Source organism: Haemaphysalis longicornis, unplaced genomic scaffold (genome assembly GCF_048455015.1).
Source record: "Haemaphysalis longicornis isolate Haplotype H1 unplaced genomic scaffold, Haemaphysalis longicornis Haplotype H1 scaffold_2, whole genome shotgun sequence".
Classification (NCBI taxonomy): domain Eukaryota; kingdom Metazoa; phylum Arthropoda; class Arachnida; order Ixodida; family Ixodidae; genus Haemaphysalis; species Haemaphysalis longicornis.
The window spans coordinates 14,936,612-14,951,253 of NW_027526295.1; the positions used below are offsets into that span (position 1 = coordinate 14,936,612).

At 48.1% G+C, this 14,642-nt stretch overlaps 1 protein-coding gene across 6 annotated transcripts in view; it reads left to right on the forward strand.

The window, feature by feature from the left end:
* Positions 1–14,642, forward strand: part of LOC144168766 (DNA-dependent protein kinase catalytic subunit-like) — a 477,503-nt gene that overhangs the window by 239,892 nt on the left and 222,969 nt on the right. For 5 of the 6 annotated variants that reach the window (XM_077697734.1, XM_077697729.1, XM_077697730.1 and 2 more), the window contains exons 50-52: positions 1,756–1,914; positions 8,463–8,606; positions 11,435–11,589. In XM_077697734.1, coding sequence (XP_077553860.1) covers positions 1,756–1,914; positions 8,463–8,606; positions 11,435–11,589 — 458 coding nt within the window. The remainder of the gene's footprint in view (positions 1–1,755; positions 1,915–8,462; positions 8,607–11,434; positions 11,590–14,642) is intronic. The other variant, XM_077697732.1, reaches the window with a different exon arrangement.

Below are 14,642 nucleotides of genomic sequence, written 5' to 3' on the forward strand. Positions count from 1 at the left end.
AAAATGGCGAGCGCACCGAGAGGAGCGTGCGAAAGGACACCGAGTGTCCTGCGAAGATATTCAGACCAAAGCTCAACAGTTAGCGCTGCGAGGCGGGATTGGCCGTTCAGCCTTCATAGCCAGTCGGGGGCGGGGGTGGGTAATGAACTGCGGCGCATGCGGCGCAAGTTCCGACGACGACGCAGTGTGTGGCTCCGACCAGTGAGGTGACCGCGTTGTAAATAAATGGGAGTTTTAAAAAGTTTCCTCAAGTTTTTTTCTTAAAAGTATCGGTCGACCTATAATCGAATATATTTTTTTTTTTTTCGGCGACTTCAATTTTTAGGGGGTCGACCTATATTCGTGCTCGACCTATTTTGGAATAAATACGGTAATTGTTGCGACACGTGGAAGGATGACCACAGTGCTCGCTTTCAGCTCAGCTTTATCGTGCAGCTTGCAGGGCCACATGCAGGTTCCAGCTCATGCACCAACTTATCACCCACATAGTGTCTTGCATACTCTATTCAATTCCCAGTCCTAAATTTGGTATTCGCACACCTTTACTTTTAGTGCTAAGTCATGGGGCTGTTGCAAAAAAACAACCCCACAATTAAGGCACCAGTATTAAAATTGTAACTTGTTCTGCCAGCTGCCAGCTGTTCTGCCAGCTTGTGTGTTCTGCCACCTGTGTGTCTGCCAGCTTGTTCTGCCAGCTGTGTGTCCATTTTCTCTGCCAGCTGTGTGTCCATTTTCTCAGCACGCAGATTTCTGCAATCTGTGGATCAATGTTTGCATAACAAATCTTTGTACCAACTAATCCCAATCTTATAGCCATGACGGGATTTGCTTGCACCTGCAACTGTTCAAATGCACTCGCGTCATAATTCCCCTTACTCCTGTTGTCAAAACTTCGGATTTTTTCTTTTTTGTCCCTCAACTCAGCAAACGCGTGAGCAGGGCAGTGCAAAGTGAACAGATGCACTCCTCCTGTCACCTTCCCGTCTTCATCATCCTCGTCTTTTGTGCAGCTGTATTCCTCCGTCTGCCACGAACCAACTTATCCAGCAGCCGTGTCCTACTAGTAGGTCAGCACAGGCGTCATGCTTTCTGACGAGGAAGCTCCAGCTGAAGGGCTTTGTTTGCAGTGCTGCACAAACTGCTGGCGGGCAGCCGTCAGGAGGTAGCGAAGGGGTTCCCGTACCTGCTGGGCACCTGCGCTGCCTGCTCTTTTGCAGTGTGACCTTTGGATGGCGAGAGAAAGCGGGCAACGGAGATTCCAGCCAGGTAGAGCCTGCCATGGGCGGGGTCTGTTTCTGGCATGGCACCTAATGCGGAGGAGACCTCAGAAGCGGTACTCGATTGCACCTGAGCTCTGGCCCCATCACGCGTGCTTTGTTCAGCCCAGGTCTAGCAAGCCAGCCCGAGTGTGTGGGACTCCGGGGCAGCATCCCAAAAGAGGGAGTGTTATTCCCTTGGGGCGAAGGCAGGTGGGCCTTTGGGAAGAGGGCTACATGCATGTGAGACTTGTGCTGCTGATCGAGGCAGGCGTCAAGTCAGCTCGTGTAACGTTTGAGCAACAAAGAAGAGAAGCACAAATATTCGCTCTTGCCCAGCTGCTGCAACCAGCTTGCCGAGTCACCAGTGTCCCATTATGGACCAGGGGCACAACTGTGGGCAGAGCTCCCCGTGAGCAAACATGCGTGCAGCCCTGGAAAGGATCATGCCATCACAGTGCGCTCTTTCTTTGGTTGGAAGGAGGACTGTTTCGTGCAGTGCAGTGCAGAGCCTGGTGGCGGCGGACCCTTTCAGGAGGCCGGCAGCATCGCAGTGGTGCCCAAGTGGCTCAGCACCATCACGGCTGCCATGGCTGCCGAGCACACGAGGCCCAACGCGCTCCGCTTTCTGTGCCGTGCCATCGTCAACTGTGCCGAGGTGCGTCGCCCCTCGTGCCCCTTGCACCCCCACGGGCCTTGGGAAGGGGCCGCACCGCTGCGGGCACATGATGTGGCGTCCTCTCACAAGAAAATCTGCAGGGGGCTTGAGGGGGAAACAAATCTTTTCCGCTTATTTTCCAGTTTTCTGCGAGGACATTTGCATAGCAGGTGTTAAAAATAGAGGCGTGCGAATATTTGAAGCTTCAAATGCCTGTCGTACCAGTGCCAACTCTCCCGATGTGCCCAAGAGACTCCCGATTTTTGACCTATCCTCCCAAGTGTATGGGGACGGTGGTAAATCTCCTGGGAAAAATACCCCGACTGCAAAAAATAGAGAAAAGACATCAAGCAGCACGACCACATCGCAGTTAGGTAGCCATCTGAAGCCAGCATAGGTTGTATCCAAGCTATTTGAGCTCAGTGAGCCTGTAGGAGGAGGAGGAGGAGGAACAAACGTTTATTTTACATATTTAGAGCAGATGGGCGGCCGCCTTAGTCCAGGTAGCCGCGTGCTGTCGCTGCTCGGGTGGCCCGCTGGATCAGGCTTTGCTGGTCCTGCAGGTCCGAGCTGGTCAGCGCGCATTCCCACTGCTCGAGAGTAGGTGTGGGGAGTGGTGGTCCTGCAGGTCCGAGCTGGTCAGCGCGCATTCCCACTGCTCGAGAGTAGGTGTGGGGAGTGGGGAGGGGTGATGTGGGCAGAAGAATACGAGGTGGGGGGTTGTGTCTGGGGTGTGGCAGTCACGACAGTTATAGGTGAAACGGCTGGGGCAGATATGGGAGAGGATGGTGCCGTTGTAGAATGTATTTGTTTGGAGACGTCGCCAGATGCGGGATTCTTCGTTGGTGAGTGCAGGGTGTGGGGGAGGGTATTCTCGGCGAGTGTGGCGATAGTGCGCTAAGATGTCGGAGTAGGTGGCTGGTAGTGGATGTAGTGTGTAAGTCAGGGTGTCCAAGTCGCCCGGCCTCGTCGGGAGTGCCCGGAAGTGAAGTTCGCGGGCCGCAGCATGGGCTGCTTCATTCCCGGGGAGGGAGGCATGACCTGGGGTCCAAACGATGGTCACGTTAGGACGTGATACTACGGCTTGTATAAGCTTCAGGGCAGGTGGAGGCATTTTTCCAAGGAGGTATCTTCGACAGGCTTGCTGCGAGTCCGTGATAATTGTGAGGTAGTCGCACGTTGCTGTATGCACTGCTAGGGCTATTGCAGTAGCTTCCGCTGCAGATGGGGAGAGGTGGCGGTATGTGGCCGCAGTGTATAAGGTGCCGTTGGTGTCGGTGACCACTAGGGTTGAGTGAGAAGTTGAGTGAGCGATGTCGGTGTAGCGGGTGTCATTGTCCGATGAGTACTTCTTATGTAGGTAGTGAACACGAGCGTTGCGACGTCCTTTGTTGTACTCGGGATGCATATGTCGTGGAATGGGGGTGACTTTGATGGTGGCCCGAATATGAGGTGGTATCGGCTGTAGTGCTTCGTGGGGTTCTGGTGTAGGACGTAGGCTTTTTTTTTTTAAAGCTGCGTTGGCAACATGGTGTTGTTGAAGCCAAAGAAGTATTTACAGTGCTTGAGGGCCAAAGAATTTGCGTGTTTTCTGCCATCCAGGAAAAGCAAGCAATTTGGACAAGCAGTTTGGGTTTTGCGTGACTTGTGCATGCGATGTGAACAAGTGGCACGCGGCGGTTGGCAGCGACCAAGCACCGGAACTTTGTTTGCACCGCTGAGAAGCAGGGGACCTAGACAATTCCTTTGTCAGCAGCAATGGAGAAAGTGTTGTGCGTGCCAAGAGCCTCCTCACCAGTTTCCAGTCTGGGACAAGCTCTGAGAAATCCTATTCTTTGAAGAAAGCAAAGTCCGCCCCTGCGAAATAATCAGGAGGTGAACTAGCATTGAAGTTTCCAGTGCAACCTGCTCCTTCCATTTTAAATGTTGTTTTTAATTAGCTTGGTTTGCAGCATTACTATGGTCTCGAAATCAAGGCTGATCTCATAGGTGTTACATTCGGGAAGGCGTCCCCGAACTGGACTCCGTCGCCTCCGTCAATGTAGTGGTAGCGTGATGGTCGAGGGGCCAGCAAAAGTAGCTGCCTTGGTGGCGACGACAACAAGTTGAAGGCAAACTTCATCACCCTTCTGGGTGAGCTGCACAGCATGGCTCGAACAGAGTGACAGCATGGTTTGATGCTGTCAAAAGAAAGCGTTCTGCGCTAGGGAGGACCTCGTATTTATTCCCGAAGCGCTAACGGTCCAACAGCTTTCCCAGTGCTTTGCACGTGGCATGACAATGGTGCAGACACACGCAAACACTCTTTCCCGAGTTCGCAAGAGCCAGTATTAGGGGCACTCGTTGAGTCTGGGAGAGGGAGATGGGAGATCTCGGCTGCGGCGTCCCGTGGCAGATGCATGTCTCTGCGTGAACAGTTTAAACTGTTTTTGTGTCTTGTAGCTGCAACGGCTTGAGTCACCACGAGCGAGGTGCCCGTGCGGCAGATGTTCTCCGACATGTTGTAGCACATTTATTTATTTATTTATTTATTTATTGATACTGCTAGCCTCAACTCTGGAGGCTGTTGCAGGATTGGGGGATACATGAATAATAAGCGTGCTCTTTTTAAACAATTCACGAAAGCAGAAACAAGGGTCAAGGTGAAAACAGCAATATCAGCCAAACAGAATTCAAGGGATAACAACGAGAAGCGCATGAAAGATTCAGCAATAGGGAGTACAGAACATATATCAAGAAGGATTATTTAGCAAAAAATTAGACAATTTAGAAGCAAAATTATCAAGGGATGAACTAGTAACAATTTCATTCGGAAGACAATTCCATTTTCTTATTACACATGGAAAATAAGAGTATTTAAAGGATTCATTGTGGAACCTGTACTCAATAAGATGTTTGTCGTGTTTTGTTCTTGTAGACCTGGAAACAGATGGAGTAATGAATTTCTTACAAGGTATTTTTAGTCCGCCATGGATTAGTTGAAACAAAAATTTTAGGCGCAAAATTTTGGCGCATTGACCTATTGTAGGTAGCTCAGCTCGTCTGAGTAATTCTGTGGGAGAGTCGTAGTGTTTCTATTTATTGTAGATGAACCGAATGGCCCTCCACTGGACATTTTCTAGTTTAGCAATAAGGTGTTTTGTGTGAGGGAACCAGCAGATTATACTATATTCCAGGATCGGCCGTACAAGCGATTTGTAGGCAAGTAATTTTGTATCAGGTGGAGGCCATACAAATTGACCTTTTAAGAGAGTATAGCGAAGCAAGGGCTTTGTTGGTTACATATTCTACTTGTTTATCCCACTTTAAGTCGTCTGTTATAATTATGCCGAGGTATTTATAGTCCTGAACCCTTTCTAATTGTGTTTGCTGAATTTCATAAGAAAAGATTAGTGGTGTTTTTTTCCTACTCACTGTCATGGCGACGGTTTTTTGTGCATTAATAGACATTTGCCATTCTTGGCACCAGCATGATATTTTGGAGAGGGCCTGGTTAAGTGCAATCTGATCGTCTTTGCTGTTAATTACTTTATAAATAATACAATCATCCGCGAACATGCGGACTGTAACATCAATATCTTAGGCAATATCATCGATATACAGAAGAAACAAAATAGGCGCAAGAACCGAACCTTGGGGCACTCCTGAGGTTACTTCTAAGATGTCTGATGATTGATTGGCACAATAAACAAACTGTTGTCGATCAGAGAGGTATGAAGCAAGCCATTTAAAAACCATTCCGTCCCCCAAGAAGTTGTATAATTTATAAAGTAGCTTAGGATGCGATACGCGATCGAATGCTTTCGATAGGTCGAGAAATATTTTGTCTTTTTGTCCACGGTTATCTAGAGTCAAAGCTAGGTCGTATAATGTTTCTGTGAGTTGAGTTACTGTGGATAAGCCTTTTCGAAAGCCATGTTGATTTGGATTGATTAGTCCATGTTCTTCAGAGTAGGCAATTATGTGCTTGAGGACTATGTGCTCAAAGTTTTTTCCTGATGCACAAGTTAAAGAAATGGGTCGGTAGTTTGAGGGATCAGAGCTTTTACCAGACTTGGGTACCGGTGCAACTTTAGCTATTTTCCAATCCTTAGGGAGCATACCCAAATCTAGTGACCTTTTGTATATTAAGAGCAAATACTTTGAAACCCACTCCGCGTACCTTACCAAGAAAGCATTAGGTATATTGTCGGGGCCACATGATTTCTTAGGATTGAGGTTAAGTAATAAAGAAAATATTCCGGATTCAGTTAAGGTAATTTCATCTGTTTGGTGGTTTGTAGCTTGAGCTGGCAGCCTTATTTGCGGGCGGTTTCCGTCGTCTACGGTAAATACTGACTGTAAGAATTTATTAAGCATGTTAGCTTTATCTAAGGCTTCACTGGGGGGTATCCTATTCTGATTATTTTTCTTAGCATTGAGGTAACGCCAGAACTTTTGGGGGCAGGACGTTATAAAGTTTTTTAGTGTTACATTAGTGTATTTGCGCTTCGCTTCTTTGATGACAGCTTTTAATTTGATGGAAAGTTCCTTTATTTTTGGCACATGGAAGGGCCTTAAAGTACATTTATTTTTCAACTTGCACAGCCGACAGATTTTACGCTTTAAGTGGATGATGTCTCGTGTAATCCAAGGGTTATTTTTCCTGACTCGTTTTACTTTTTTGGGAACATACGTGGATAAGCAGCGCTCAACTGTACTTTTAAAGAATTTCCAGAGCGCATCCGGTGATAGGGAACGTTCGCAAAAGCAGCTGGTGAAAGTGGAATGCGCTAAGGCTAAAGCATCTATAATACTGACATCGTCTGCATTTGCCCAATCATATACCCATGCTATCTCTTTTTCTGTGCGCAATGCCTCTTTCAAGACCAGAGAACATTTTGTTGCGTTGTGGTCTGATATCCCATCAATAATTTCCCACTCTATTTCTGTGTTGGTGAAGTTATCGCTTACGAACGTTAAATCGAGAATGTTCTGCGAGTGGGGCGTTACCCGTGTTGGTTCAAGAATGACTTGTTTTAAGTTGAAAATAAACGCCGTGTCTAACAAAGCCTGTCCAAGAGCATTCACAATTTGTGGCCTGCCATGCTATTCCAGTCAGATTAAAGTCACCAGTAAGTATAATTTAATCCGATGGGTGAAAATGGTGCTGCATATAATCTGACATTTTATTGAGGCCGTCAATGCTCGAATTGGGTGGTCGGTACATAGCGCCCACATAAAGTGGGGGAATTACTAAGTTTAATTTTGCACCAGAGTGCTTCTGCGCCACTTACATCAGGGAGAGGGGTGGTGAGTATATGGTTTTTCACCAATATGGCTACGCCACCTCCTCTAGAGCCTCTGTCGTTGCGTAATATTGTGTAGCCAGGTGGAAAAATGGTCGAGTTAGGAATATTGGAACAGAGCCATGTTTCCGTGACTGTGATAACATGAGGGTCACGTTCAAACAGGAAAGCTTCGAGATCAGATACCTTATTAACAAGACTCCTTGCATTAATATTGACAATCACCTGGTCTGATGAAGTCTCACATTGAATTACTCGTTCACGTTTTTTTTGCGTGGTTTGTTTAGAGGAACATTGTCGCCAATTTCATCATCCCAAATGAAAAGTTGGTCATTAACCTTAATTTTGTCAAAAATCAACTTTACCTTCTCTTTTCTGTAACGGTTAGGCTTGCAACTGTCCCAAAGTTTTTTCCTTACGTTACGGATCCTTGCCGAAAAGTCTTCACTTACCGATATATCCGACCCTTTAAGTTTGGGGCAGTTCTTAAATATTTTGACTTTATCTCTAAAGTCGAGCAGTTTTAGGATAACTGGGCGTGTGTTTTCAGTCTTCTTAGTCCCTAGACGATGTATTCTTTCAATGCCAGAAACCATAACACCAAGTGTTTTTTGCACAAGATTACACGATACTTCATTCAAAAGGCTAGCCTCAGTTTCGTCGTCCGGTTCCGGTAAACCATAGATAATTATGTTTGAGCGTCGGCTTTGGTTTTCAAGATAGTCATTTTGGTTTTCAAGATAGTCAAGATAGTCAGTTTGCCAATTTCTGCCAACAATTCGGCCATGTCCGGCCCGAGATTGCTTTCTACATCGCCTGCCAGCAACAATAAAAGATAACTGAACGGGGCGGCATAGGCACACAACGAAGACAAAATATGCGTTGGGCACGGCAGCACTAACAGGAATGGGTCGTTACTACGATAGCATTTACCAGATCGCTTCCTTTGGGCTTTCTTGCATAGCAGAGGAGCTCTACACAAAACTTTATCACACGCACAGAGGGTAGCGGCATACTGAATTGTAATACAGGCTAGACGGGTCTTGTTTGCTGCAAAAAAATAAGGCTCTCGTGTTAAAAGGTATGATATAGTGTTTTGTGGTGCAGTTTTCCCGTTTGAGGCGTTCCAAGTTTTTGAATATTCTAGTGTACAAAAAAAAAAGGCAATAAAAGTTGGCGTTGGCGCGCACAGTGCAAACTCACCAGCTTGCGTACCAGTAGGGACATGCCAACATTCCTTTCCCTGCTTGCCCCTTGCAGGTTCTCAAAGTGTACCGCCACCACCTTGTGCCCGTCATGCTGGCCATTTTCAGCCATCCACAGGGGCTCGTGCAGGAGCTGGATGCCTTCGCAGTCGACCTGGTTGTCACCGTGCTCACTTGGACTGCTGACCTCGACGCCAAGGTACGCTCGTTGTTGCCGCACTGGCTCGGGCTCCTTTCTGTGCCTCAGTCATCGGCACGTTACCTGCAAAAAGTAACCGTGTTACAGTTACAGTTACCTATGCCATAAAAATAACTCTGCTGCTGCTACAGTTACTGCAAGAAAGTAACGTCGTTACTTTTCTTTTACAGTCGAATCCCGCTACAACGAAATTGACCGCACATGCAAGAAATTTCATTGAAGCGGAAATTCATTGAGGCGAAATCTGCCCCAACCCACGACCGGGGGGCAAGAAAGACAGCCCTTAATGTTATCTGCTTCATTGACAGCATAACGCAGTGTTTAGAAAAAAAGGTGTCAAGCGATTACGTTGTGTTTATTCGGATAACAAACGTACCAATGGTTATCTGTTTTTTCCCCACACACAAAGAAATGCAGCCGCAAAACATATTGCTGTACAGCAAGGCATACCTATTGAGCTGATTACGTGCAGTCAGCAGGATGTGACCTTGGCATGCAAGCCGTGCATGCGCACTTGCATTTATGGTGTGTGTGCGCTCGCGATTAATATAGGGTGATGTGGTTCCAAGACTGAGCATGAGAACATTAATTTTGCTCTTGACTTTGAAGAATGGTAGAAGGAAAACTGCAAGGACAGCTGCTCACAACGCATACGTGACTGTGCAGCGTCAGCAGGGTGTGTGGCTTGTAGAGTGTGATTTGAACTGGATACGCATTTGCTGTAGCTGGCGCTTGGTGAACAATGTGGCCAGCCATATAGTTATCACCGGCAAGCAATGGCGTCCACCTACGAGTCTGTTCTGGTTTATGAGTGGTGGTGTGGCCGCTTGTTTTGAGTGGAACTAAGTATAAAAAGCTATGGATGGCTAGTGCTGTGCTTATTTTATGGTGATACAAATGCTCAAAACCAGCACCACTGAGCGAACATTTCGCTGAAGTGAACACAAGCCAGATAAATGGCGAGGACTTTGTTGCATTGACTTGTATGGCTGGCTGATGGGGAATTGGGAAATACTTCTTTGAAGGGGATATCTCGTTCAAATGGAGTTCGTTGTAGTGGGGTTCAGCTGTGCTATCAAACCAAAATATAGCGTTCAATAGAAATGTACAAAGGCATGTGGGTAGTCCAAATTGCATGTGGTGAAACCCTAAATGAAAGAAACCTGAGAGAGGGAGCGCTCAAGTCCAACACCAAAAGTCGTTTCTATAAAATCAGTCATCTATAAAAATCAGTCATAGCCAGCAGAATTAGCCAAGCTTTTTTTGAACCCTTGGCAGAGGCGAGCTACCCGAAACCATTCATCAAACAATTTTCTTAATGCAGCTTCCGCATTTTTAATATCTTGAGGTGGTTAGTAAAGCAGCTGCTATGAAATGATCTGACGAAGGACACCTGTGCAATTGAAAGTTAGACCAGTTGGACTCCGCACGACCAGCAGCAGTTTGCACACAATGGATGGGAACCGTCCCCCTGCTTGAGGCATTTCTTATCTTCTTCATCAAATGGAATGGGAAGGATGCATGCGTGGGAATAATAAATGCCAAACTTCAAGGAGCCCCAGTTCTTCATTACATAAAAAACTGTGGCGAGGGCAGACTCGACCTCCAACTGCGTTACTTCGCATATTCGATGGCGCTGTTCTTTAATCTCACCGGAGTCGCATTTTTCGGCAGTGGCCTTGTTATGACAAGGTCGCCATTAACCCCGTCAAGAACTAACCTTGTCGCTACCGTGGAGAAGTACCCGCTGCCCCAGATTGGAGATGTCTGGTCCGCGTTGCATGGTCTGGGGGGGCGCCACATACTTGTCACACTCACTGTGCCACTGGGGGCCGCCCACTTGTGGCCTCGTATTTGCCAGTCCAGGGCAGTGTGGAGCCGTTCCCGGGCAGTCGACACTGCCGCTAGAATAGAAATTGCGGGGCAGACAGAAAGTGGGGCTGCTTTGGAGCAGTCCAGTGTGTGGAGCACTGGAGGAGGCAGTCCTCCCGTGCAGTCTGCTGGAGGAGGCAGTCTGCTGGAGGAGGCAGTCCCCCGTGCAGTCTGCTCTGGGCCGACCACCCAGCACAGGAGCTCTCCAGGGGTGCTTTCTGCACCACCACTCGTCAGTTTCTTTGGGGGCTGCCTTGTTGCTATGAAATCAGATCACCTTTGAAGGCAGCATCGATCTGATATTTGTCACAAAAGGGTGCCCCTCAACTCCAGGGTATAGGGTGGGGGCTGAGCCCAGTGTGCAGCAGGCGCTTGGCACGCACGATGCGCAAGCATTAATGAACAGCACTGTATGCATAGCTCCCCTGCACTGAACTTGCAGCCCAATGTTGCAGAAAGAAACAACATATCGTCACATTATTGCCCACCTAATTGACTGCATAATGCGACCTTTCAGTCTTCATAAGAGGACAGTAGCACGCAGTTAATTAGCTTGCGTCAGATGGCGGCCTCTCGTGTTATTAGTCATTGAACCGTTTTGCTTTTGATGCTCCCATGAAGAACGCATAAACCCCTTCTCACAACCACACAAAAAGAGTGCAGCCAGAAACCACATTGTGTTTGAGCATTAAATTTCGTGAAAAAAAGAAGGAAACCCTGGCAGAGGGTGTGCGAACCAGTGTGGAAAAAAGCTTGGCAGTGAAAGGGTCGAGTACCCCCTGTGACCCATGCATGGCCATGGAGACCATTGGGTGCCGTATTTCCCAGGGTTTCACTTGGGAGTGCTTGGGCTTTAAACACTCTTGATTTGAAGCAGTGATGCAAAGAAGTCACTGGAGAGCAGGCGAGTCGGTTCACCATCATGCTCACGTCCCCGTGCCTCCTCCACCGCCCAGGAGGGGGCCCTGGGGGTGGGCGGGCCGGCGCAGCGCGTGCTGGAGTTCCTGGTCGCCCGCTGCGGACACCCGAGGCGCGAGATCCTGCGCAGGCAGCTCGAACTGGTCAACGCCTGGGTGGACGCCTGGAGGAGGGAGCTGCACTTCCCCCACGGGTGAGGAGGGCAGGGGGAAGGGTGCCAAAGAGCAGGCTCTGGGAGTCTGGTGAATGCATGTCGCGAGAAACAGGCTGGGGAGGTTTGTTTCTGCACTGCTACTGTATACGTGGAGAGGAAAAAAGGTACAAAACATTGCCGCTTTTCTTTGCCAATCAGCTTGAACCAGCGTAACTACGCAGTAGTACTAGTAGTAGTAGTAACTACGTAGTAGCGGCCTGTTAGTTCGTGCGCCCGGGCGTGTGCAGTTTCGTTGTGGTTCGCACTGACGCCCGACACCTCTCCTGCGTGTGCCGGGAGGAACCACTGGGTTTACTTCTGTCCCACCGTTCGAGGCGCTCCTGCGAGGACTTTCTCCGCAGCGCGGGAGGCCCTTCCTTGTGTGAAGTTCCTGACCTTGAGTCGCTGAGCACAGGGCTGCACACCAGGTCCTTAATAAGGGGACATGCTCCTCGAAACAACTTTTTTTTTTTTTAATAAAGAACTTAGGAGGCTGAAATTTTCACAGCTTGTAAAGATTGAGCTGCTCTGGTCACATATGATATCAGATTTCGAGTAGCTGCTCCAGATAGAATTTTACGCAGCATGATGTGCAGGAAAAATGCTTTTTTGTGCACACTATTGTCTATAGTAAAAATTTTTACTTAAAGTTTTAAAATAGCCTAGGTGGTTCCTTTTGAACTGCAGAGTGCTGAAATCTACCTGAAAAAGCCTCATATTCATTTTCCTCACCACGAAAAAAAGAATGACTGGTAGTGTGCCTTTTCTTGTTCTGTATATTTTTGTTTTATGACTGTCAGAAATATCTAAGGACAAAAATTGAATAATGAACACGATTTGTACACTCTACGTGTTATAATGAACATCTGTGCAAAATTTCATCGTGATACAACAACTTTAAGTGTGCACAAACTCAGAAAACGGACAAAAACAACAAACTGGGAAAAACGCAATTGAAAGTTTATTTCTTTGGCAGACTCAGAAATTCTTGCTCAAACAACATGAAACTTGGTGCGGATATAGTCTGAAATGTCCACATTGAGGTACTAAAACTAGAACGCTCCTGCTGCATAAGTTGCACCCTCATGGTTCTTGCGGGTGAAGTCCTCGGTACAGGCCCGTTTCTCCAGGCTATGGCGATGGGACCTAGCCTCAGCAGTCAGCCTGGCAGACATCTGCCTGATCCTCCACTGGTCACTTGCACTGTTTAGTCTAACCAGTTCTTCTGAAGGGAAGATTTCCAGTTATTGGAGAACTTGCTCAAAGCTAGAGTGGCCCCTGTTGAACCACAACACCGTGAGAACAGTGGCCGAGACTCCACTACAGTGAACTGCAGGTTGTACGATACCGTCCTGTGCCAGATGCGCAGTGCTGCTTCTGTCTCCATGGATGAGTAGTCGACATTTTTTTCACACACAGGGGCATGAAAAGCTTGCCACACTTCCTCCTCTTGCAAATCAAGCTTTTGGGGGTGGCTGCAATCTTGACAGTAGGTAGTTTGACAGCACCTCAAAAATTCAGGCAGAGAGCAGTGTCGAGAGAAATGGCAGTGCCAACACAGTTGTGGCTTTTGTGTCCTCGTTTCTGCCAAGTACAACCAAACATCACACTGACGTCAGTCTGACCAGTTTGCAACACAGTTACTTGCCTTGCTTCAGCATGGTTGTCAGAGACGACTTCTGTGGCCGCGGCATGAACTTTCTTGGCAATGTTGTGGAACGTCTTTTGGTGCAGTGGTTTTGGTAGACCAAGAATGGCACAAAACCTGCACAGCTGATCGTGTCCGATGCCAACCGCGCGTGCAGCTAGTACCGCTTTTACATTGATGGCGAAACTATCACGGGGACTTCCCCTGCAGAGTTCCGGGTTGCGGCCGATGGCGGCAGCGCGCTGCGACGAGTAGACAGAAGAAACCACTCCTGCAGGGCACTCTACGTTTTTGAAATTGAGTTCCAGTACCGATGCGAGGCCCTTCCGCTTGTTTGTGACCTCAACTACGACGAGTTCGTACTTCCCGCACATCGCGCACACGGCTCCGCTCACAAGGTCACTCAGACTGTCGACTTCGGAGATAACTGTGCTTGCACCACTACCGTTGCCGACTGTCTCCCCGCCTTGGAAGGCTGAAACTTCTCCGATGCGCTTACAAAGCTGATAGAGTCACTGATAAAACCAGCCTCGCCTGATTGAGCCGCACTCGCAACGCTTGAAGGCCCGTCGCCGTTAGGCCTCGCCGTGCCGGTTGTGCCGGCTTAGGCTGTAATCGCCACAATGCCGCGCCGCTTTCGCTTTCCCTTGTACGGGCGTGAAGTCCGGGACTTGCGACGATGAAAGTCGTGCTTCTTTTCACCGTTCATGATTAACAACACACGATAAGGAAAAGATAGCGCAAAGTAGCAAACGAAACGACGGAGGCGATGGCGGCTCACAAGCGGCGAGAGCCAATGGCAGTCCCGATTTCGCGTCACGTGATTTAAATACCCAGTGGGAGGTCTCAAAACAAGTGGAAAGAAATATTTTTTTTTTAATTTTTTACGCAGATATACGAAGCTGGCGAGCGGTTTGATTGAGAGAAAAAGGCTTTGCCTACCTCTCTCAAGTGACTGAAATGAAGATGATAATGCAAGTGAAAACAAAAAAACGACATATTTCGAAAAAATGGCGATTTTTCGACCTGCGTGTTCCCTTAAGGGCTGGTGCTATGGCCACTGCCTCAGCTTCTTCGGGTTGGTCGCTCTTCGTACTGGGCGCCGCCCTGACGTTATAAAATGTAAGGTTTGACGAAAACTTGTCAGGTCGGGTGAAAGATACATAGAAAGATACAGGGCTTCCGTATGGAAGCCGAAACGTCTTTTTAGCCTTTTTAACTAAGCCTTTGGTCGGCGATAACCACTTTCTTCAACTACGCCCTGACGTTGCCTTCGACGTCGACCACGGTTACGGCGAAACCGCTTCCGTTCTCGTACTCAGCTGCGTCTACATAGCGGGCTCCCGCGTCTCTGGCGTGTAGTTCCGCCAGTGCCTCGTTGCACAGATGGCCATCTCCTAGGTTG